The following is a 23210-nucleotide window of genomic DNA, read 5'->3' as shown; positions in this document are numbered from 1 at the left end:
CCCAATTTGACCCGATTAATCTCAATAATTTAACATATTGATATTTAACTTTTATAATCACAACTTGAATTTTCGCTCAAGAATTTTTTGTTAAAAAAAGTAAAAAATTGTTAGATAAATCCTAAAAGATGTTAAATAGATAATAATTCATACATTCAATATATGAACATATCTTAATAAAAAGTTTTATAACGGGTTGAAATTGAAGATTGAATTGGACTCGATTGAGAATTTTCTTCAAATGGGTTAAGTTTGAAGGGTTGAGATTGAACTCAATTCAAATATCTTGAGTCCAACCCTTGAAATTCTGGACGAATTGGGCGAGTTACCTATATTTGGGCTCATTGTGTAGTGTTATTTTTATTAAATGTAATTAACTCTCTACATGGGATATGTTCTTTATTAAAGTTATTTGTTTGTACACTTGGGCCGAACATGCCATTGTTAAAAGAGATAATTACGTGGGATGGCAAACATCCCTATGTAATTAGTTAATAAGGGTATAATTTAATTTATTTACAGTCAGTAAATATAGTTTATTTTTTTGCCATAATTAATGGGACCCACTATCTATTTGTATACAAAATAAAAATAGTCATCCAAAGATCTTTATATAATTTTATTCAAAATCAAATTTATCTCTCATATTTTCATTCCATATCTTTTCCTAAAATTACTCTTCCCTTCTGATTTGAATTTCCATTGGGAAAATTTTGACCCTCTCCCTCCGATGTTCTTCCACTTTTCGTAGGTAACTGCCAAATTCATGGCTTTCAATATTTTTTTCTTGGTTCCTTCTACAACAATTGTATATATAGTATAATTGTTAGTTTTTTCATATTTTTTTAAAAAAAATCTTTATTACTTATTAATTTACAAATCTTTCAAAATCAGAATAGATGATTTATGTCCATGTATGAGGATTACGAGAGGTATGTCATTGCATGTCAATGTTGTTGATAATCCACTTTCGTTTCAATTGGGTTAACTCATGATTCTGGGTTAATGTAGGGTCTATGACAAAACATAAACAAGTTTAAGTTGAACAATCTATTGAAGAATTGAGATCCATGAAAAGAAAAAATGACCCAATGGCAATTCACAAAGTCATTCAATTGAATCTGCCTCATCATAACTGGACAAATCTGAAGAATATCGGGAATATCAGGTAGTGTAATTTATATACAAATTACAAAGTTATGTATATAGTGATTTATATATTAAGTTAATGTATACAAAGTATTATGAAACAGTTCTTAATTGTATATTCTATTAGCTGTATACCAATTACTAAAGTTAGGTATATAGTGGGTGTATATTAAGGTAACATATACAAAGTCTTATGAGGCAATAACTATTTGTATACAATTATTTAATTTTGTATAAAGAAATTTGTAAATCACTCTTTAATATTATAATACATTATACAAATTCGTCGATATATACAAAAAAATTATGAACATAATAAAATATTGTATATATAAACGTTACACCCTCAAATATAGAAACATATTTCAAGCTTACTATATATTCAATTAACAAATGAATATAATATACAATTAGTTTAATCATTAATACATTAAATCACAGATGCACATATATAACTATAATATATATGTATCAAGATTATTGTACATTATACAAATTTCCAGAATTATACAAAAAGAAAAAATAGGAACATAATAAAATATTGTATACAAAAAGATTACCCAAAAAAATTAAAAGAATATATGATGGTCATATACAGTTTAAAACACAAAATCAATTTCACACAAATATTATATAAAAATTATATACAATTTCGCAAATATATACAATATAATCAATTTATATATAAATATATTTATGTGTGTGTTTCATAAATTTATCTAAAAAAAATTAGAAAAATATTTAATTTTGAACTGATATTGTCTTTCTATAGCTTTAGAATTCTTTTTTGGGGGAAATATTTGATTTTAAATGTTTTGCTTAAATCACGGGATTATGTAAATTTATTGTTAGCATCTTTTGTGCTACTGTTATCATTTATTGAAAAATAATTTTTTTGTATAAATTTAATTAAAAAAAATATTTTATACAAATTTATCTAACAAACTAAACTATACCCATGGAATGTAATTATGTAATTATACCCATGAAATGTAATTTCATAACATCCGTTTGCCATATAAAAAATTTTCCCAGCCCAATAAAAGAATATGGGTCTAGTTTAGACAGCCCATTAAAATTAGGGTTTCCCTTTTAACATAAAAACCCTACCTTATTTCTGCTTCACTTTTTCGGACTGAAGACGCCTCCCAATTATTCAGACGCAAAGCAAAGCAGAAATGGTGACCTACAAAGTTAGTATCACAAACAATTTTGCTTGATTCTCTCATGTATTTGTTCCAATAATAACTGGAATTTGTGTTGTTGCTGTAGTTCCATCAATATCAGGTTGTAGGGAGAGCTCTACCGTCTGAAAACGATGAGCATCCAAAGATTTACCGTATGAAACTCTGGGCTACGAATGAGGTCCGTGCTAAGTCCAAGTTTTGGTAATTTTTCTCACCCTATCTGTCTGTGTTTTTTGTCATATAATTATCTCATTATTAGTTCCCACCCATTCCAATTGGTATTAGTTCCTAACTAGTATAGTGTCATATGAAAATATGACATGCTCTTATTTGTTGGGGTAATGATTGACAGTGGCGTATTCAGGATTTTCACTTACAGATGCTCTGAAAATAAATTAGTGCATTGTGATCAAGTTGAATTTTGAACATGTTAAACCAACGTATACACTTATGTTGAGGGATTTAAATTTATATATGTACTCCTGACCCATAGATCCGTTATTGATGATTGTGGTTTTGATTTGTATGGAAAAAAGGTACTTCTTGAGGAAGCTAAAGAAGGTGAAGAAGAGCAATGGTCAGATGCTAGCTATTAATGAGGTATGCTCAAATGTATTTCTTAATTTTATGTTTGATTAAATGTGTCATTGGGATGTATTAGTAGCAATATTTTATGATGATTTGATTTATATAGTTTCTAGTTATTATTGTTGGAGTTCATGGTTCATTTGTACTTTACTTGTAAATGTGTCTAAAGTAAATGTTTCTGTTAATTTCTTGTGAAGTGTGAATTGTAGTTCCCTAGTAATCTGGTTTGTCAGGGTCCCTTAGTGAAATTTCTCATTTGTTTGCCTATCGAAGGTTGTATAGACTTGTCCTTGTAAGTCTTGGCATGCGATCCATGGTGTTATCTTCTAGACTTTTTTAAACTTGTCTGGGTGATATCATTTTCAATTCCCATGTCATTCCTAGTGGCGTGGTGCACTAAATTTATGTTTTTCCTCTTTGCTCTTTGAAATGAGGTCTGTTATAGTGTGATAGAGGTTGGGGATAAATCATAAAAAAAAAAATGTGCATATTTTTGGATGAAATACAAAGAAAAAGAATATAACAATGACATACCTAATAAAATCCCACAAGTGAGGTCTGGAAGAAAAAGAACACGATGCAACTTTTTAGCAAGTTAAACCTTTTTTTTTTGGATTGAGTTTCTTTAAATAATGGCATGTGTGTAACATGGGAAGACTTTCATAATGGCTTAAATATCATGGTACTACTGCAGAATGTTGCCTTTAACTCAGTAGTTTCAGGTTTTGAAGGTAGCCACAATCTAAGGATACTTGTAATGGTTATTAAAGTGACTCTCCCTCCATTTCAATTTGTTTGGCCTGTTTTGATTTGAAATGGAGTTCAAGAAAGAAAAAAGAATCATATATTTTGTGTTCTAAAATTAAAGTTGTCAAATGTATCTAAACTATCCTTGTGGTATTAAGCATGTTATGTAGAAAGTTTGAGCTAAAGAGTTGCTAAAAAAAGGAAAAAGTCTCGTTCTTTTTCAACAGGACTGGACTATAATAGGAAAGTAGTACAAAACAAATTGAAACGGATGGAGTACTATTTGCTTTCTCATGTATGATTATACATCTTTTTCATGGTAGTTTTGTGGTTGTACTTCATCCATTGACATAGATGGGAACTTTGTTATTGAGTTTTGGTGTTCCTTCCCGTAGATTTTTGAGAAATACCCAACAAAAATCAAGAACTATGGTATTTGGCTGCGTTACCAAAGTAGGACTGGGTATCATAACATGTACAAGGAGTACCGTGATACAACATTGAATGGTGGTGTAGAACAGATGTACACTGAAATGGCTTCTCGCCACAGGGTCCGTCATCACTGCATCCAGATCATCAAGACGGCCACTATTCCAGCTAAGCTCTGCAAGCGGGAGAGCACAAAGCAGTTCCACGACTCCAAAATCAAGTTCCCGTTGGTGTTCAAGAAAGTCAGGCCACCTTCCAGGAAACTCAAGACTACCTACAAGGCCACCAAACCTAACTTGTTTATGTAAAACGTGCTTTAATCATTGAGTGGATTGAGTCACTATTTCAAATTACTTCAATTTTGGTGCTCTGGACTAGTGGATTCTAACATCCACTGGCAAGGGGAAGAAAAAGACACTTCTGTTGTGATCATTCGATTATCTTTTGCACTTTTTATAGAACTAGATATCAGACCATTATGTTCAATTTTGAGTTTGGTATTTTGCTTGCTCTGACAGTTGCAATCTTAGTTATATGTCTCATTATTTGGTTTATATAATTTTCTTATTTGGTTGTCTAGAATATTTCTCTAAGTAATTTTTACCCTGAGCTCTTCATTAGCTAGTGATTTATAACAATATTTCCAGGTGGTGGTAAGTGAACTATTGTTTGAAATATTATTTAAAAAGTATGTGCCTACTATATTGGGAATCAATCCCAACGTTCATGAATGATAAATCATTCGAAAGCTTTGTTTCGTTTATGTTCACGAGTTTGAGGTAAGTGGATTTGACAGACCTAAATTGCTGAATCCCATTATTGAGGCTCAATGAAGAAGTATCCGTTCTGGCATTTGGCCTCTGTTTTATGCTTATATCCTCTTAGTCGGTTAGGTTCGGTTTTAAAGTTTATTGGTTTGATTTAGAGGTTATTAGTTTGTTGATATGTTAAATCGTTAAGAACCATTAAGATATTGACTTATCGGTTGTCGCAGTTATTGATCGATATTGATTTAATCGTTAAGATTTAATAAAAAAATAAATGATGGAAAATCACGTAGAAACATGAAGACAAACATTATAAACCATGCATATGATTTATTAGTTTACTATCAGGTTAACAAAAAGCTTCAAACCACTAAGAATCAATAATTCAATAAAAAAAATTAAATCATTATTAAAATTGTTAATCTAATAAATTATTACCGATAAATTGATTATCATCTTTTGGATTGAATTATCACGATTTGATTTTGAACAACCCAAATAAAAAAACATTACCCTTTATACTTTCTAGATGAAAAAGGTAATGCTAAATTGATTTATAGGAGATGTTATCCTTAATACTTGGAGAGATTATGTTATCTGCAAAATACATGGTTAAATCTCTTTTATCAAAATTAGGCCTTCTGGAGAACATATCTATATACTAGGGATATTCAAAACTGAATCAATTTTTTGTTGATTTATTGGTAACAGGTTATTGACTTAATGGTTTTTGTAATTGTATTTTTTTTTTTATATATATTGGGTTAACGGTTCGTAATGGTTATTAGAAGTTTTTTTCTTAACGAATCAATTTCACTTTCATACTCCTATTTCTGACAGTCTCAAATTCATGGTTATTTTACAAGGTGTCAACAAGGGTGGATCTAGAGTCTGTCGAGGGGGTTCACCCGAACCCCGTAGGCAATAAATTATGTTGTATATGTAAAGTATTTTAAAGATTATTTATGTTTATATATTGATTTTGAACCTCCTGAATATAAGATTAGAGGTTGACTTAGTGTTTGAGGGATTCAAACATCAAATCTTAAGCACTATTTTTTTTCCAAACCCCCTTAATGGATATGTTGAATCTGCCCATTGAGTGTCAGTGTTAGCTTTTGGGCAAAGATGTAATCTTTCAACTCATACGCATGGATCAAAGTTTGTCATCTTGGTTTAAATAGTTTTCAATAAGAAAGTTTGTGTGTCATATCTTAACCGCTAAATCAAATCAAAATCAACAACTTAAAAATAGGATGAACGAAAACAAAAAAATTGAATAGAATCAAATCAAAATCGATAACTTCAAAACCGTACGAATACAAAAAGAATTAGGTAGAATCACATCAAAATTGATAACTTCAAAACCATACGAAAAAAACAAAAAAAATTTTGATAACTTCAAAACCATACGAAAAAAAACAATTTTTTTTTTGATAACTTCAAAACTAAAAAAACAAAAAAAATTGGTTAAGATCCACCGAAGCGGATGTGTCTGATAACAGGTAAAGCCCGAAGGCTGTTCCCGTCCCTGTCGGGGGAGATGCCAACCATCTCTCCTTTCCTACGAACACAAACTACGTAGGTTATACCATGTATGTAAAAATCATAGGAATTTCACTTGACATACGATGTGGGATAGCTTACAGTCTACTGACCACTTTCTCATTTCACTTTCCAAATCATAGGGTTACCAAGATGGGAAACAAGTTGGTAGCTTGTGACTAGTGAAATATGCACGTATTAATAATACATGAATTAGTCATGCTGAAATTTGTTAGTTATGTACTCATTATTCATCATTTACCTTCCATAATATATATATATATATATATATATATATATATATATATATATATATATATATATATATATATATATATTATATGTATCAGTTAATGTAGGATTGTAAATTGACAAAATCAGACTATATTATACAAGGTGTGATGAATTATATACTTAAAAAGTAAAAAGTGCCTACTAAACATGATATTTATTATTCTTTATACGTGAATAAATCACTTAACCAACAATCAAACCATCCCTTGCTGTTTTCCAGTTTTAGGCTCTCTACAATATAAATAATAACAACAATCTGTGGATCTGTTAGTGAGAAGGGAAGCCAGTGCATTTAAAGGAAGGAAAATACAATAAATGATGGGGAAGTCTAAGCGTGAATATATATGATGCAACCCAATATCGGAGCTACAGTGTGTTAAGGATGGTTAGGTGAACACCCTTCGCAGAAATATTATGTTATAATATGCTGATACAACTTGCTCAACATTTCTCATTTTCTTGTTATTGATAAGTGAGAGGACTTGCTTTAATAGGAAACCAAGAATAACTATTGAGATCTTGAAGATCAAATAATCTAAGTGTTGACAATGCTCTCAACCTCAAAATACCATAGTGTATTTTCTATCTCTTACATAATTCAAAACTGGTTGCTGCCTAACCAAGCCTGAAAACATCCAATTATCTAAACGTAGAAAAATACCAGAAAAAAGTTAAGATTGTCGATGCGAAGAACAAAAACAACCAAAATTCGCAATTGCTGTGTTGAGATGAAGCAGCCTCTATACCACACTAAATAAAGCCTCAGAAGCAGAAGGTTGCTCTTGCTATACTAAGCTGACTCATGGCTTGAAGTCAGAAAACACGACAACAGAGTTGTGACCACCAAAACCAAATGAATTTGAGATTGCTGCAGATGGAAAACAAATGTTAGTGCATCTTGAACATTTATTTGAGAAGCTGCCACACGTTCAATTATTTCTCCGAATTTTATCCCATTCATCTGGAAAAAAAGATTATATGGTGTCAAAGGTGCAAGCATTCTCTTACCAACATTGATCTCGTGCTGCTGTTTCTTGTTTGCAACTGTATCAAACTCAACTGAAGGCTCAGTGTTCTGCATATTCACAATAACAGGAGATATGCGAGTTAAGAATGAGCAAATGCTTCAATATTTGTGACTTTAAGTTCCCAGAGAGAAAATAACATACAAATTGGTTTATTGAAGGATGCAGCCAGCCAGTTTTTATGGCTTTAACTGTTGCAATAGCTTCCAGGCCACCAGCAGCACCCAGGCAGTGACCTATCATGGACTGCAAGAACAGAAAATGACAAACTTTAAAGGATCAACACATTGCCAATATTTCAAGAAAGTTCACAGCAAAGAAAGAAAGTAGTACTAAAAGATACTCGCCCGTTAACTTTTACTAGTCACATTAGGACTTGGCACACCCATTAAGAAAACAATAGTTGACGACTATTTTACCACACTACTATAAATTGATGTTTAGTATTAGGTGTTGGAAAATGATTTGGGGAATAAGTAATTAATGCAAAGGGTAAACATGATTTTTTTGTCTTTTCTTGATATGTTAAAAGTGATGAATAAAAGTGAAAATCTATTTTTCGAATAGTGGACAAATGAAAGTCAACAGAGGGAGTACATTATGATGTGAGAAGGTTACCTTGGTTGCATTCATTTTGATCTCTGAAGTGTTCTTGAATACCTTCTTAATAGCGTTTACCTCAGCTAGATCACCAACTATTGTGGAAGTTGCATGAGCATTTATGTAATTAACCTGAAAATAAATGAAAAGGAGAGACCAGTTGACTAATCAAACCAACGTCCAACATTTATGAGCAGTTTTAACATTATATTCTCTATTACTCACATATAGTGACCAACGCCATAATGTTTGAAGTACACCATAAACAAGGTTCTAAATGACAACTTAAAAGCATACTAACCAAAGATCAAAATGGCCAAGTGAACAAATTGCTGTTCCAACTTCCATTCATTTTGTTTCATCTCCATCTCTTTACAAATTCTTGTAAATGATCAAGTATCATAGAAAGAGATCAAGTAAATCCATTAAGAGGTATTATTGGCAACATTGCAATACCAGCAGCATGTGGGAATAATTGAAGGAATTATATGACTTCCAATCTTATTCATTCAAGCAATAGCTATGAATACTAAAAGGCAGGTGGTCCCTGATTCATGAAAGCTTAACCTGGAAAACACTAAGGAAGTGTGAATTAAGCTTTCTTGACTTCAACATGAAAAAGATGGGATTCTAAAAGAAATAGAGGATCAACCGACAATACTTTTCTTTCTTCATGTCAATGACAATCCTGAAGAGTTTCTGCAAAAAACTAGCAAGGACAATCCTGAAGAGTTTCTGCGAAAAAAGGACAATCCTAAAGAGTTTCTGCAAAAAACTAGCAAGGACATCCTCTTTGCTGATGCTCTTCATACTCATTATGGAAGCTTTGAGCAAAACGTTGCACGCAGCAGAAAAGAGAAGACTATGTCAGGGAATTGAGAGCTAAAGAAGCAACCAGAGTTGCATTTTCATGCTCACTTATGGTTTGCCAATGACACACTATTTCTATGTGATGCTGATTTTGAATAATTTTCATATCTTAGAGATTCTTCCCATAACTATATCGCCCTGTACTTGGTCAAAACAGTCACAGTATCTTCTGCACATCCATTTACATCCCTTCAATAATAATATCATTTCTTGTCCCTTGACTAAGATTTTTTTCAGTTTTATTTTTACAAACATCTTGACCAAGATATTATATTTTCTTAGGATTTAGTTTAGTTTTCTCATCTAATGCAATTTGCTGAAAATAAGCACTACTAATATCGAGCACTTTGGTGGGATTTAAAGGAAAGACAGAAAATTCATCATCTTTTTGGGTGAGCGAATGACATCTACAAAACAAGTGCTTGTTGGCAAAATGGTTGTGGAGGTTCGGAAGAGAGGATCAAGAACTTTGGAAGGAAGTTATCAGTAACATGTACGGCCAGAAGAGCCCATGGGTTTCTGATATGGTGAATATCCCGTATGGTGTCTCGGTGTGGAGAAATATCAGAAATTTATGGGGCCAACTACAACACAATATTAGATACAAAAAGGGGAATGGTACCAGGGTTCTTTTCTGGAAAGATCAGTGGATTGGTCAGGACTCCTTGATGTCTTCCTATCAGGACATATATATCCTCAGCTGGTCTCCAGATGCAATGGTAAATGAGGTATGGTCTGAACAAGGATGGAATTTCAGCTTCAGAAGGTTACTAAATGACTGGGAAATAGGAAGAGTAGCCAAGATGCTACAAACACTGGATGATTTCAAGGGCACAAAACTGGAAGTTGATGTAATGATTTTGAAATGCAATCATGATGGTATGTTGTCAGTCAGCAGATTGTACAATAGGAAAGTGAAGGAACTTCCAGGGAAAATCTCTGGATCATGGAGTAAGGTATGGAAAAATAAAGTGCCAACTAAAGTGAGGTGTTTCTCATGACTAGTGGCTAGAAGGGCGTGCCTAACTCATGAGAAGCTGCAAAGAAGAGGCTTTGAAATAGCTTCGTGGTGTTCACTGCGTAATGAGACAAATGACACTAATAGTCATCTATTCCTCCATTGCAAAGTCACTGCTCAATTATGGACCATTTTTCTAAGCAGACACTCACAAACTGGACAATGCCAGAACACACTGCAGACCTTCTCAGTTGCTGGGTGAGAAGAGGGTGGAGTAAGAGCCAGAAGAAATGGTGGAACATGATACCCTCTTGTATATGGTGGACTATTTGGAGAGAAAGAAACAAGAGGTGTATGGAAAATACTGCAGAATCAGCACAACAGATCAAATGGCGTTGTATGAAGACCTTCTGTTTTTGGTGTAATGAGGAGGGTATAGAGGATGCTGGACAGATTTTAAACTTTTTCTCTTCTTTATAAGTTTAGTAGCAATTTCTTGAGTTTTTTTTTTTTGGGTCACTGATGTAAATCTTTTTGATGGTTGCCAGCATACCCTCATTGCTGAGGAATACAACTTTACTTTATCAAAAAAAGAAATCTATTAAGGTAGATGATTTGAGGGTGTGGGATGTTTAGGAGCTTAAATAAAGCTCTAATTGAGAAATGATCGTGGAGATAACAAGGTAGAGGAGAAAGGCTTTGTTAAGAAAGGTGACGGGGGACATATCTGAGGAGATAAGGGGGACAACATTCAGGAAGACATAAAACATCACTAGTCTTTCTAAGATGCTTTATGGAGGAATTTTATAAATATTTAAGATGTATCTATTAACTACTAAGCATGTTAGATAAATGGTGGAGTAGCACGAAAATATCCTTATTTGGGATCACCGGTGATGAAAAGATAATTCCTCAAGACTGAATTCATCAGATTTCTCTTAATTGTATCTTCTTTTATAAGTGAGCTGATGAAAAAAGAGAGAAATATGTTTACATGCCTTTTCAAACTCAAGATGTATTCCACGGGGAGGCGGAGTGGGAAAACAACTCCTGGCAGTTTTATATTCTACAAATTTGCAGGTTACTGGAAGAGAGGCCAAGATGGGAGGAAGCATGTGTCTAAAACATTTTCTGTCAACTTTTTTCTTTGTTAAGGGTCAGTAATGGCTTTATCATGCAGCTGTTAGGACAACAAATCTAGGAAGTAGCATAGTTTGATTCCCAGAATTCAAGCCTAAACAAGAGAAGTAGAGCTTATATCGATTATTATTTTAAATTGTAAAGAAGCTGGCCATCTACTCTGGAATTAAATCCTGAACAGGAGAAGAGGAGAGTGAGAGAGTATATTTTTGTGCAAGAAGCTGGTGAAGAAGTAGGCCACCATGTACCCGTACACTGCAAATTTGTTAACAAATTATCGAATTCACTACTCTAATGTTACTGTAATAAGCTGGGTCATGTTGGCGGTGGTGAGCCTCTTTTTCCAAAAGCTGGAGTTTAGAGGCAATAGATAGGTGCTTCTTCACATCTGCCTAAGTCTTGATGGGCAGGCAGAGTTATTTGGTACTTGTGAGGTAGCAAGTACATGGTGGAATTAGTGGAGGTATGCGCAAGCTAACCCAAATATAACAGTAATAAAAAGGAACAGAAAGCGGGTTAGCAATGTTATTTCACATGCAGATTTAATGAAAGGAAAAGGTGCATCTCTGAGGGTGAAGAAATCAGTAATCAGTGATGCACACTCAGAACATCCTCTTCTTCACATAAAATGGACGGAGGAAAGATTTTGTTTGTACGTTCTTCTTTGATGTGTGCAATCTTTCCCCTTTTTTGCTCCATTATTAGTTTCACATAACAGGCCACCTGCCAATATTCTTAGGGCTTCTCTAGTACGACTTTGCAGTCCTTACATTTGGCCCTATTTCTGATTTTCTCATTAGAGTGCTCACTTTGTATATTATTTATGCACAAAGGTTTCCCCATATTGTCCATCTAATAACCTTATTTACTTACCTAACAAACAAGGCACTAAACATTGCGATGGAGATATTGAACAAACTCAGATGCTACAAGTGTCCTTTCAGACTAATCATTGAAATATTGAGTCCTACATTTACAAGAAAAAAACAATACGAAGGTAAAAGCTTCAAACAAGATCCATGTCTCATGATAAAACATATTATTGATGTCAGCCCTACATTTTGTATGTCCATTACTCTTTACATAATGATGAATACCTCATGAAATGGAGAGTATGGAAGTACAAATGTTTGATTTAGTGCCTGAAGGACAACAGATTATGACCTAATATATATTGTCTTAATCTACAGCAATTTGTTCTTTCCTGCAGCCCTGTTACTATTTTTCTTTGACTATTGAGTGGAAATAACAAAAGTAGAATATCAAATAAGTGTAGGATCATTTTTAGAAAGGGTAGGACCATGTTGAAACGGGTCGAATTTGTTATGTTGGCTTTATTTTGTTTTTGCCTTTGGCTGGACTGTTAATCATTTTAGTATGAAATAAAATGAGCAGCATGCTCAATATTTAGCCAAAAAAAAAATAATGAGTGGAGGAAGAGAACCAAACATACCTCTTCTGGTGACACTCCAGCATCTTCAAGGCTACTAAGGATGCATGAAGAAACACCAAGTCCATCAGCTCTGGGGTCAGTCATGTGATGAGCATCACAATTTACTGCACCACCCAAGTACTCTGCAATTATGGGTGCTCCTCGTTTCATTGCATGCTCCAAACTTTCCATCACCTGTCAACAACTCCATCCAATTATCATGATGTTTTGCCAAAGGTGATCGTGTTATATGCGAGTGATAAGATAAGGCAGTGCTTTGTCCAAAACTGTGTTCCACCAAGCAATGAAAGACTCATGATTTTTTTAAAAAAAATTTGAAGAGTTTATGTTGTCTAAGGCAATCCCCACCTCATGAACTAGCTTTGGGTTGAGTTAAGCCAAGGTTCATTTCCTTAACATATTTAATTAGTTCATGAAGGAAAGAAAATCAATTGTTAAAAACAATACTATGGACACCACAACACGTCGGTCTAACAAAGATAGAAAGCTTAAGGATGTTCTTGTTATCAAACATTAATCAAAATTTCAGCAAACTTACCAACACTCCAGCTCCCTCTCCCATAACAAAGCCGTCTCTATCTTTGTCCCACGGTCTAGAAGCAGTTTGTGGATCATCATTTCTTTGAGACAAAGCTCTGCATGCCACAAAACCTCCCAACCCAATAGGAATTATGGCAGCTTCAGTTCCACCAGCTATCATCAAATCAGCCTCACCTCGACGAATGTGATTTGCAGCAGCATAGAAACAATAGTTGGAGGTAGCACAAGCAGTTGAAATTGAGTAGTTAGGTCCCATGAAACCAACATCAATTGCAAGCAAGGCCGAACCCATATTTGTTATGGCATATGGTATGAAAAATGGAGTAATTTTCCTGTGACCCTTTTCGATTAAGGCTTGGACGCCATCTGAAAAAACTGTAAGACCACCCATTCCTGTTCCTACCAAAACACCAGCTCGCTCCTTATCAATCTGCAGTCAAATTAGAACTAAAGAACTTAAAATTCTTTCCTACATGAAAAAAAGAAGGTTTGTCCACTAGTACGCATGATTTTCAAATGCAGTAACTAAAAGAATCAAAAACGTTAATAAATGCAGTGCTGGACTCTCTTCCCACTTATATCATGTCTCTATTTCCCTTACCTGCTAAGGTGCTGGAGAAATTGGACAAACTTAGAAGAGACGTTCTTTGGTTTGGAAACAAAGAAAGGAAGGGGTACTATCTAGTTAACTGGGAAACAGTGCAGCTACCTCAGCTCTCAGGTGGTCTTGGAGTTAGGAATCTTCGAATCCATAATGAGTACCTCTTGATGAAATGGCTGTGGACATATGTGGAAGAAGAACATGCTCTTTGGAGAGAAGTTATACATCACAAGTATGGACAGGACTCCCAATGGTGTACCAATGAGGTCACTATACTCTATGTTGTTTCAATATGGAAAACAATAAGATCCTTCTGGACCAAATTAGCAGGAAACGCCAAAGTCAGAATAGGAAATGGAGCTAAAATTCTATTCTGGAAAGATGTTTGGGTAAGACATGAGGCGTTAATGCTATCTTTCCCTGACTTATTTTCTTTTTGTAGTAATCCAGATATCACTCTAGCTGAGAGTTGGGAAAATGGTTGGGATATATCTTTCAGGAGACATTTCAATGACTGGGAAATAGATAGGGTGGCACAATTGTTACATGTAATCAATGAGTTTAATGGATTTGCTGCAAGGCCAGACACAATCTCGTGGGTACACTCTGAGGATGGGAGATTCACAGTTAACAAGCTCTATAAGAAGGAAATGGGAACTCAATAAGGCCTCAGATTGGCTAGATGGAAATATGTATGGACAAGCCAAGCACCAACCAAGATCAAATGTTTTGTATGGTTGGTAGCTAAGAGGGGTTGTCTGACACAGGAGGTACTGCAGAGGAAAGGTGTACAACTAGTTCCAAGGTGTTTTCTATGCAATGAGACAAATGAGACCAACAATCATCTTTTTCTAAACTGTAGAGTCACAGGTCAACTATGGTCTCTGTTTTTGAGGCTCACTGGATAACAGCTGGACGATGCCAGAACATACTGCTGACCTGTTAAGCTGCTGGATCAGGAGAGGAGGCAGTAAAAGCCAAAAAAAGTGGTGGAGAATTATTCCAGCTTGCATATGGTGGTCAGTATGGAAGGAAAGAAATGGAAGATGCTACGAGAACAAATCAAACTCCATACAGAAAGTCAAGGAAAATTGCATTGCATATTTGTATTTTTGGTGTAAACAGAAATGTATAGAGGAGGTAGAGCAACTAGATATGTTAGGTTTTTTGTAATTAGCCTTCCTAGCCCCTCTATGTACGAATTTTTGGAGGTCACCAGCATGTCCTTAATGCTGAGGAATATGACATTACCGTTTTTTTTAAAAAAAAAAAGAATCAAAAGCTAGTATTTACTATTTTAACCCACTCACAGAAAGCTTAGGCAGAAAAAAAAAAAGAAAAGATGTCAAAGCACAAAATCAGAAGATAAGTGACCAAAGAGTTAGTTCATTAAGTGAAGTTCCGACATCACAACCGACTGGGGTTTATTCCATATTCTGTAGGTTCCAAAGATTTTTGTAAAAAAACATAGAAGCTAAACTGGACGATAAACAGGTGTGAAGTTCTAAAATTCGGGGAGATTCATGGACAATAATAGCACCAATTAACTAGCAAGCATATTATCCGCTACCTAAAGGCATGGAAGGAGAAGAAAGGTAGTACTGGTGAATAAGGAATTCAAGGAAGCTCTACTAAAGCCTCAGCTCTAATCTTGGCTCACATTGCCCTAGTTTGCTAATCAAGAACAAGTTTTTGTGGTAGCTGCATAGTGGAGGCAGATGTAGTTTGCTGATTAATAAAACATTGTAAACAAGTTGAAATCAAGGAAGACATCAAAACTTACCACTATATGAGAACACATCTAAAATAGTCTTAGGACTACATATACCATATACATGCAGTGGGAGATTGTCTGAACAACAACTAAAGTTTTGAAGACCATCCTACCATGAGATCACTGGGAAATCTTTACTCTCAATTAATTTTGTAAACAATATGTGATGCTTGTATGGCAAACCTCAACATAGTGAGAAGGAGATAGCTGACTCTGATTATTGAACAAGTCCAGTATAACTGCTGAAGAATTATAATACCATTCTGGTCTTCCCAAATGAATTCAAGACTTTAGGGGTCGTTTGGTATAGTGTATTGGTAAATTGCATGCATTAGCTTTATCTATTAGTAGTACCTTGTTTGGTACACTTCTTCAACCTACGTATAACTACTGCACTCCATTGTGTATTGAGGTGTGTATTGCTAATACATGAAAATCCATGGTATTAGTAATAAGGGTTTTTAATGCATGCATTAGCAAGGTTAAAGTCAAAATTTCCCCTAAAAAGTTTTTCTGCATCTTTTCCATTTTTCTACATCTTTTCCACTATACATGTGGAGGGTATTTTTGTATTTTATTTAGAAAATGCAATGCATGTTATTTTTAGAACACCAAACCAAACAACCCATAAGGAATCTCTCCATAACTAATGGAAGCATAACTAATACAAACATTACTAATTCAAGTTCAAGCATTACTAATACAGTCTATTTAGCATTATTCTTAAACTCTACCAAACAATCCCTTAATGTAAGCATATAGCTCATGATGTAGAGGCCTATGAAAATACACATCTCTATTGTTCTTCAAAATGTGAGAATAAGGCAAAATTCTTAATCTAGAGAAGATTTTCAGACAATAATTACTCCTTGGGTTGCTGGGATAATCGTACATTATATATATTAAACTAAACATAACTTGCTGCACCTGAGTAGTTTGATCCATTTTTTTTTCGATATGTAATCAATGATTTCATAAGTACTTGCACTAAGTCAGTACCACAAGATGTAATTCCAGATTGAGCAAATCCTCTATTGTATCTAGGATTGCATCTGCATCATGTACAATAACCAGGCTGCACCAAAAAGCTAGCAAGAATATAGTGGGTATCTGTGTTCAAGGCAATTTATGTTCCTTCTGTTGCCTTAAAAAGATTCTGCTATTTCTTTCAAACCATACAGTTCACCAAACAGCTTGAGGGATGGTATACCGAGTCATTCACAATTTCTTAGACAACCACTCTATTTTCCAGCATTGCATTTGCTCAAATATGGATCTTGGCATGGTCCAAGACATGCCAAATATAGCCAAAAACATGCATCAAAACTGACTAATTACTCTACAATGCAAGAAGAGGTGTCCAATATCCTCATAGTGTTCCTCATACATTGACCACCTACTAAAAAGCTAAAAAAAAAAAAACCCTCTTTTGAAGGAAGGAATGAGTGAGACAAGCTTCCCTAGCCGCAATCCAAGAGAAGCAGGAGACCTTCAAAAAATAGCCTTGCTAAACCAGATCTTTTTCCAAGACCAAGAAACTCTATTATTGCTTGAAAGACACCTTTGTGATGTCCCTTTCACCGGATAGAACCCACTTTATTATTCCGGTAAATGTTGATGGGCATGGATTAGCTAAAGATACCATTTTTATATTAGAAGAAAGCTAGACATTGACACTTCTCCCTCATTAAGTTACTTTCTCAAATTCTACCATCAAAATATTAGTTAACCAAATGATTCTGTTTAGCTATTAATTAAATTTCAAAATAAAAAAGGGAAAAAGAGCAAAAGCAATAACAACATGAAGAGATAATAATACCAACAAAGACATCAAGCAAGCTCAATCACATAATAAATAAAAAATTGAGCACCCATAATCTACATTATTCTACAAATGTCAGAGTAAAAGTAGCAATCAAACATATTACACAACTACAAAGAAAATTCAAAAGATTAAGAGAGAAAAAATGATTAACCAAATCTACATATCTGAGCAGCCAAACTCCAAATATCAATAAAACAAATCACATTAAAACCCATTTCTATACCAAGTAAAACAAAGAATTTTCAAGAACTTACCTTTTTATCTCTGTCGCTACCAAGATCCGCATTTTCCAGAGCTTTTTTCCCAGCAACAATACAATACCTGAGACAATCATCAAGCCTTCTATCATTCTTACCATCAATATAACCATCAGCTTTAAATCCTCTAATTTGTCCACCGAATCTAGTAGGAAATTTAGAAGCATCAAATCGATCAATTAGAGTAACCCCACTTTCACCAGCTAATAACTTATCATAATAAGCATCAACATCATTCCCAAACACAGAAACAAGACCCATCCCAGTTATAACAACACGCTTTTTGGGGTCTTTTTCCCTTGTTGGAGCTGAAACTGTAGTGGATGAAGCTGAGATAAAAGGGGTTCTTTTGGGTTTCAATGGCTTTACATTGGTGAATTGGGGTATGGTTTTGAGAAATGGGTCGACCGGAGATGGCCGGAGAGATGAAGATTGGATAGCTTGCATGATTACCGGCGGAGAAGGAAAGATGTAGTTAGTGGAGTTTCGATGACAACAATGTGGATGCAGGGAAAAGGCTTAAAACTATCGACAAATGTTCTATCAAATCACAATATATATATATATATATATATTAATATTAAATTTTTTATGTCCCTCTGAGTTTGTTTGTTTTTTTAATAATTAGGGCTTCAAAAAAATCGATTCAAATTAAAATTGTATATCCAAATGTTGATTTCATTTTATAATCTTATATTGTGATATCATATCATAATTTACCTACTTAAACTAATTTGTTTTTTGGGATATTTAGCTTAACTTGTTACTAATTTTTAAGAATTTGTTTGTATATGATTAGATTTTTAAAAATAAAAAGAATTCAAATCGAATAGATAAATTAAATTTATAATAACATTATTATTTGAATATTTTATGTACATATATACTATATATTTTTTATCAAAAATTTATTTATCGATAATTTTATTTTTGAGAGGGCAATAGATTTTAGGTTATAAGTTAAGTTTATTAAAACTAGTTTAGTGTATGTGTATTGTACGTGTTTGTTGTGTCAACACTAAAATGACGCCATATAAGAAGACTGAGTCTTGCAATTGAAATTATGATATATGTAAGATTATATTTATTTAAATTGCAAAAGTGTTTTTTTAGTATACTTACGTTGTATAGCACAAAATACATATGTAGGATATGAATAGATTATAGAAAAATAGAAACTAAAGCTAAAAATAAATGTAATACCTACGTATACTAATTGACGAATATGATAGTTATTAGATTGATACAATAGATCAATTAAATATGTATTATATCTAAAAAAATAATAAATTTAGTTGTACAATACTTGTAAATTAATATGACATCAATCTTACAATATTAATATTTTCTTGATAAAATCATCGAATTTCGATCATTCATGTAAGATTTATCAATCATGGCATATTATAAATTCTCAATGATATTCATTCGATTCATTTCTTTCTCAGTCCACTTCACTACATGTTCTCATCTCTCAATTGATGAAATTTTCTAAGTGTGAAAAGACAATGCAAGCTTGTTATATCGAAAATTATTTTTTGATTGAAATAGGTCTAATATTTGTTCTCATTTGTATAAAGAGTATAAAGAGTTTTCGGGTCAATTAGATTCGTTTAATTGAGCTGAAAGAGTATAGAGAGTTTAGGATTAATTAAATTCTTTTAATTGAGCTGAAAGAGTATAGAAAGTTTTAGGGTTAATTAGATTCGTTTAATTGAGCTGAATTGGCGGTTGATTATAAAGAGAAGAAGAGAACTGGTAGCAACAGATGAACTAATGTTTATTGATTATTATATTTGCCATTATATAGTCAATGTAAAACTTACAAGTCTGAAAACAAAATAATGAATTAGAAAAAATCTAGGTAGTAAAAAAACTTACGTGACTACAATCCTAAAGTTATAAAAGTTGATAAATACAAATTAATATAAAAAACAGAGTAAAAAGAGTCCTATAAATGATGAGATTCCTAGACATCTGCTACCAGTTATTACGCCCCCGCAAATTGATGTTAAGGTATATTAAACCTAACTTGGAAAAATGATTGTTGAAAAGAGCATGCTGAAGATGCTTTGTGATAAAATCTACTACTTGATAAGCAATATGGGAAATTTCAAGTTGTTTGTGCTAAGCCTGCTCAAGTACAAAATGGAACTGGATGACGACATGCATGATACGACTATAGAAAATCGGATCAACACAAATCTAAGTGATGCTAATAGTATCATAGAGAACTTTTGGAACATCAATAAGAGAAAACTAAAGCTCTTGAAGAATATGAGTGAACCAACTAATTTAAAAATAGTAGTTGCAACTGTGCGATATTTTGCCATGTAGAAAAATGAGAAACTAAATATCGCTTCTTTGAGGACCATGAAATAGGAGAACAACCAAGTAGATAAGATAACCAGGTGGAAGTGTGATCTTGAGGGTTCCCTTGCCTAGTCTGAGTTAGGATATGTCAACAATCTACGTCAGTATCCTTGGTACCGAGTACACCAAAGGAGGTAGTGGAACGAAATACCGAAGAAGTCGTTTAAGAGAAACCCAATGAGACATAAACGACTGATGGATATCTTGTGGCAACTTACTGACACAAAAAGCTACTGATAATGTGCCAACCATTATTTTCAACAACATTCTACATTCAATCATGAAATCCGCTTTAGCTTTCTCTCTAATGTCAGACCATGTTTCAACAAATGCATTCAAGTGCTCTCACATAAAAAATGATTTCATACTCTCACAAATCAAATCAACAAATGAATATGGAGTCAATGCAACTCTCACTCTCACAAAAGAGAAATACATGCAAGCTTCGTCTAATAGGTTTGTCCATATTTTTCAATCATCACACAACCTAGTTCATGCAAGATCTCAAGGGTCTTTTAGGCTTGTAATGGGGTTGAGGGTTAAGGTATGATTAGTTTGGCTCGGTCACTTCACATTTTTAAAACATTGTCGCAATCATCTTCACCTTTTCTCAAGTTATTTTAATTTTTTCATTTGAGAACTCAAACTTTGACTCTTCACGCAATTTATTTGAAATCCCCCTTTATTTCATTGCTTCTCTTTTTCAATTCTATTTTTTCAAAATATTTTCATCACAAATACTCTTTTTTTTATAAGGAGGGCTTCCTTTTTTTTTTTTTGTAACAAACTTCAAAGTTGAGTCTCACTTCATCTTTATTTTAGCTTCATTTGGCTATCATTCCTCCTTCATTTTCACACTCCCAACTTAGAATTTTGGCCAAAGTTGTCTATTCAAACATAACAATACTTCAAAAAGAATTTTAGGTGAGAAGGTAGGACAATTGGCTCAAGAGGCTTAATTTTGGTTTTTCCCACAAATAGATTGTCATGATTTAAAGTATATCCTAGACGTGATATGTCGTATAAGACCCCAAAAGATCCTACACAAGACACCTGAAATGAATCATACACGATAAGAGAAACAAAAGAGTTTAAGTAGCATTTCTTACAAAATTTAGACTAAAGCATAAGTCTAAACATAAGTCTCAAAGTCATCTATTACATCAAAAGAAGTGATTGACATGTATCTCATACATCACATACAAAATTTGAAATGAAAATGACATAAAATCAATAAAAGAGTCTCGATCCATGAAACATGAGGACTCACCAATCTTCAATGTCTATGAGGGTCACTAGCCACAGGTATGACAGGTAGGAGCGTCAGATCCTACATTAGTGAAACAATGTACGTACAAGTATAACACCTCATATTAATAAAAGAAGGAAAATTTTAGTTTTGGGATGGTGTTTGTATCTACCCCTCCTACGGGCTGTAGGTGGCAACTGTAGATAGTAGGAAAATATATTTTTCAAAACAAGTCCATGTACCCTTTTATAGGTTCAACAAGATGTTCCGTCATTCCTCTTACAAGTTGTAGATAGGTATCGTAGGTCATCTCTAAGGTTAGTGAAATTGTAAAGTTGATTTCTACGATTGACATGTACAAACTGTAGGAAGACCTACAAGTCGTACATGGGTTTTGTCGATTGTTGCCCAAATTTAGAATTTCTGATTACTTCCGGTTGACTAGCACGGTCCATAGATGATGATCAATAGTTATTTTCAAAAGATTTTTAGTCTTTTTCCTAATTGATTAATACATTAATTATGTCATTTTAATCATAATTCTAGACCCTATTTAAGTCTTTTAATCCTAAAATCTAACTACCCTAGATCATTCTTCTACTTACCCTAAATCCCTCTAAGTTCTTTCCCAAAATTTCTCTCTCTAAAGCTTGAAGAAGAAGTCTAGGGTTTCAAGATCAAGTTCACAAATTCACATTGATTGTAGGCTTTTGACATAAAGGTATGATAGTATTTATCTTTGGAGTCTTTTTCCCCATAGTGTTCTAAATTCTCCAATTTGACAAGTTAAAATCTCCAGTTCCAGGTAGAGTTTTATTCAATCTGATATGTTCTTTTCAATTATGATCTAATTGATCATTTTATGTCTTTTTATGCATGAATTGAGATAACAGTATGTTTTCAAGTTGAATATTGATGAGTCTGGATTTTGACTCATTTAGGTCTTGTTTTTATTAGTATTAGTGTCTTCAATGCCTATTTTGTGCTCTAATTGATGTTTAAATGCCAATTAGCAACTATGAAGGCAAAAGAACAAAACAAGGATATTACCGGGCAAAATGGAGTAGAAAGCTGAAGATAATGAAAGTTGGGCAATTTCCAAAGCCACTAAACAAGTCGCCGAATGGCACTTGAGCTTTCCAAATGTTACATTGTGCCATCCTTGGGGAAAATCCAGCTTGGCGATGGAATTGGAGCCGAATGGATCAGCGACAAAGATTTTGATAGCCTAAAGTTACAAGGTATGAATGGTGATGAGTCAAGGCAAAATAGTGAGGAAGAAAAACACTTGGCGCATCATCGACGATGCTTGACTAACTCCGCCGAGTGACCCCAAAGGCAAACATATGGGAATGTATAAATTGATTTTTTAAAAGAGAAAAAGTGTGTGGTGTGCTGTGTTGTGTGGTGTATTCCTGTTCTGAAATTTGGATCAACTATCCTTTGTTTTTACTTTGGGTTTTTGATTCCAAATACTATTCTTTGGTTTTGAAGTAGATTTTCAAGTTGGATTTTGATTTGAAGCTCAAATGGAGCAATGCAAAGACTTGTATTTTACTACCACCTTATGGAGAATGTAGTTGGTAATATTTTCCTACTTTTTACAATATGTGACTATAACCCCCATTCTTGGGGTGTGATTGTTACGACCCGAGAGCACCCCCTAATCGTAACATGGCGTATTCATTCTCAAAGAGATCTTATGCAATCCCTTAGCATTCATTACATAAAAACATAGAAAATATGATGAATTGGAAATTTTCTTTAAAACATAACTCGAAAAGTATTTCATAAAAGCGGAAGTCTTTCGAACATCATTGTCTCAAATCATCTATAAAT

At 33.7% G+C, this 23210-nt stretch overlaps 2 protein-coding genes and 1 pseudogene across 2 annotated transcripts; 1 reads left to right on the top strand and 2 right to left on the bottom strand.

Annotated features, from left to right (window-relative positions):
- Positions 1-2184: 2184 nt before the first annotated feature.
- LOC104648652 (large ribosomal subunit protein eL20) lies at positions 2185-4682 on the top strand. The gene is made up of 4 exons (XM_010326435.4): positions 2185-2342; positions 2422-2537; positions 2873-2936; positions 4067-4682. Exons 1-4 carry the CDS (start codon positions 2328-2330, stop codon positions 4406-4408), a joined length of 537 nt encoding a protein of 178 aa, XP_010324737.1. The 5' UTR covers positions 2185-2327; the 3' UTR covers positions 4409-4682.
- Positions 4683-6326: 1644 nt separating this feature from the next.
- On the bottom strand, positions 6327-6441 carry LOC112942097 (U6atac minor spliceosomal RNA; annotated as a pseudogene).
- A 751-nt stretch (positions 6442-7192) lies between these two features.
- Positions 7193-18692, bottom strand: LOC101264039 (3-oxoacyl-[acyl-carrier-protein] synthase I, chloroplastic). Its single transcript, XM_004244748.5, has 7 exons — positions 17747-18692; positions 13291-13722; positions 12753-12926; positions 8350-8463; positions 7876-7977; positions 7715-7781; positions 7193-7574 (listed from the first exon to the last, which is right to left on the bottom strand). The coding sequence occupies exons 1-7, from the start codon at positions 18194-18196 to the stop codon at positions 7507-7509; spliced, it is 1407 nt and encodes a 468-aa protein (XP_004244796.1). The 5' UTR covers positions 18197-18692; the 3' UTR covers positions 7193-7506.
- Between the last annotated feature and the right edge of the window lie 4518 nt (positions 18693-23210).

This window comes from Solanum lycopersicum, chromosome 8 (assembly GCF_036512215.1).
Source record: "Solanum lycopersicum chromosome 8, SLM_r2.1".
Taxonomy (NCBI): Eukaryota; Viridiplantae; Streptophyta; class Magnoliopsida; order Solanales; family Solanaceae; genus Solanum; species Solanum lycopersicum.
This window is presented reverse-complemented; position numbering and strand designations above follow the sequence as displayed.

Bases quoted from the DNA above. Each gene is read 5' to 3' on its own strand.
- LOC104648652 (XM_010326435.4), top strand. The intron at 2,538-2,872 runs GTAATTTTTCTC...TATGGAAAAAAG, and splicing joins CGTGCTAAGTCCAAGTTTTG to GTACTTCTTGAGGAAGCTAA. The intron at 2,937-4,066 runs GTATGCTCAAAT...TCCTTCCCGTAG, and splicing joins AGATGCTAGCTATTAATGAG to ATTTTTGAGAAATACCCAAC.
- LOC101264039 (XM_004244748.5), bottom strand. From the start codon at position 18,196: ATGCAAGCTATCCAATCTTCATCTCTCCGGCCATCTCCGGTCGACCCA. The intron at 8,464-12,752 runs GTATGTTTGGTT...ATTTATTTTCAG, and splicing joins CTGGAGTGTCACCAGAAGAG to GTTAATTACATAAATGCTCA. The intron at 7,782-7,875 runs GTATGTTATTTT...GTGAATATGCAG, and splicing joins ATCCTTCAATAAACCAATTT to AACACTGAGCCTTCAGTTGA.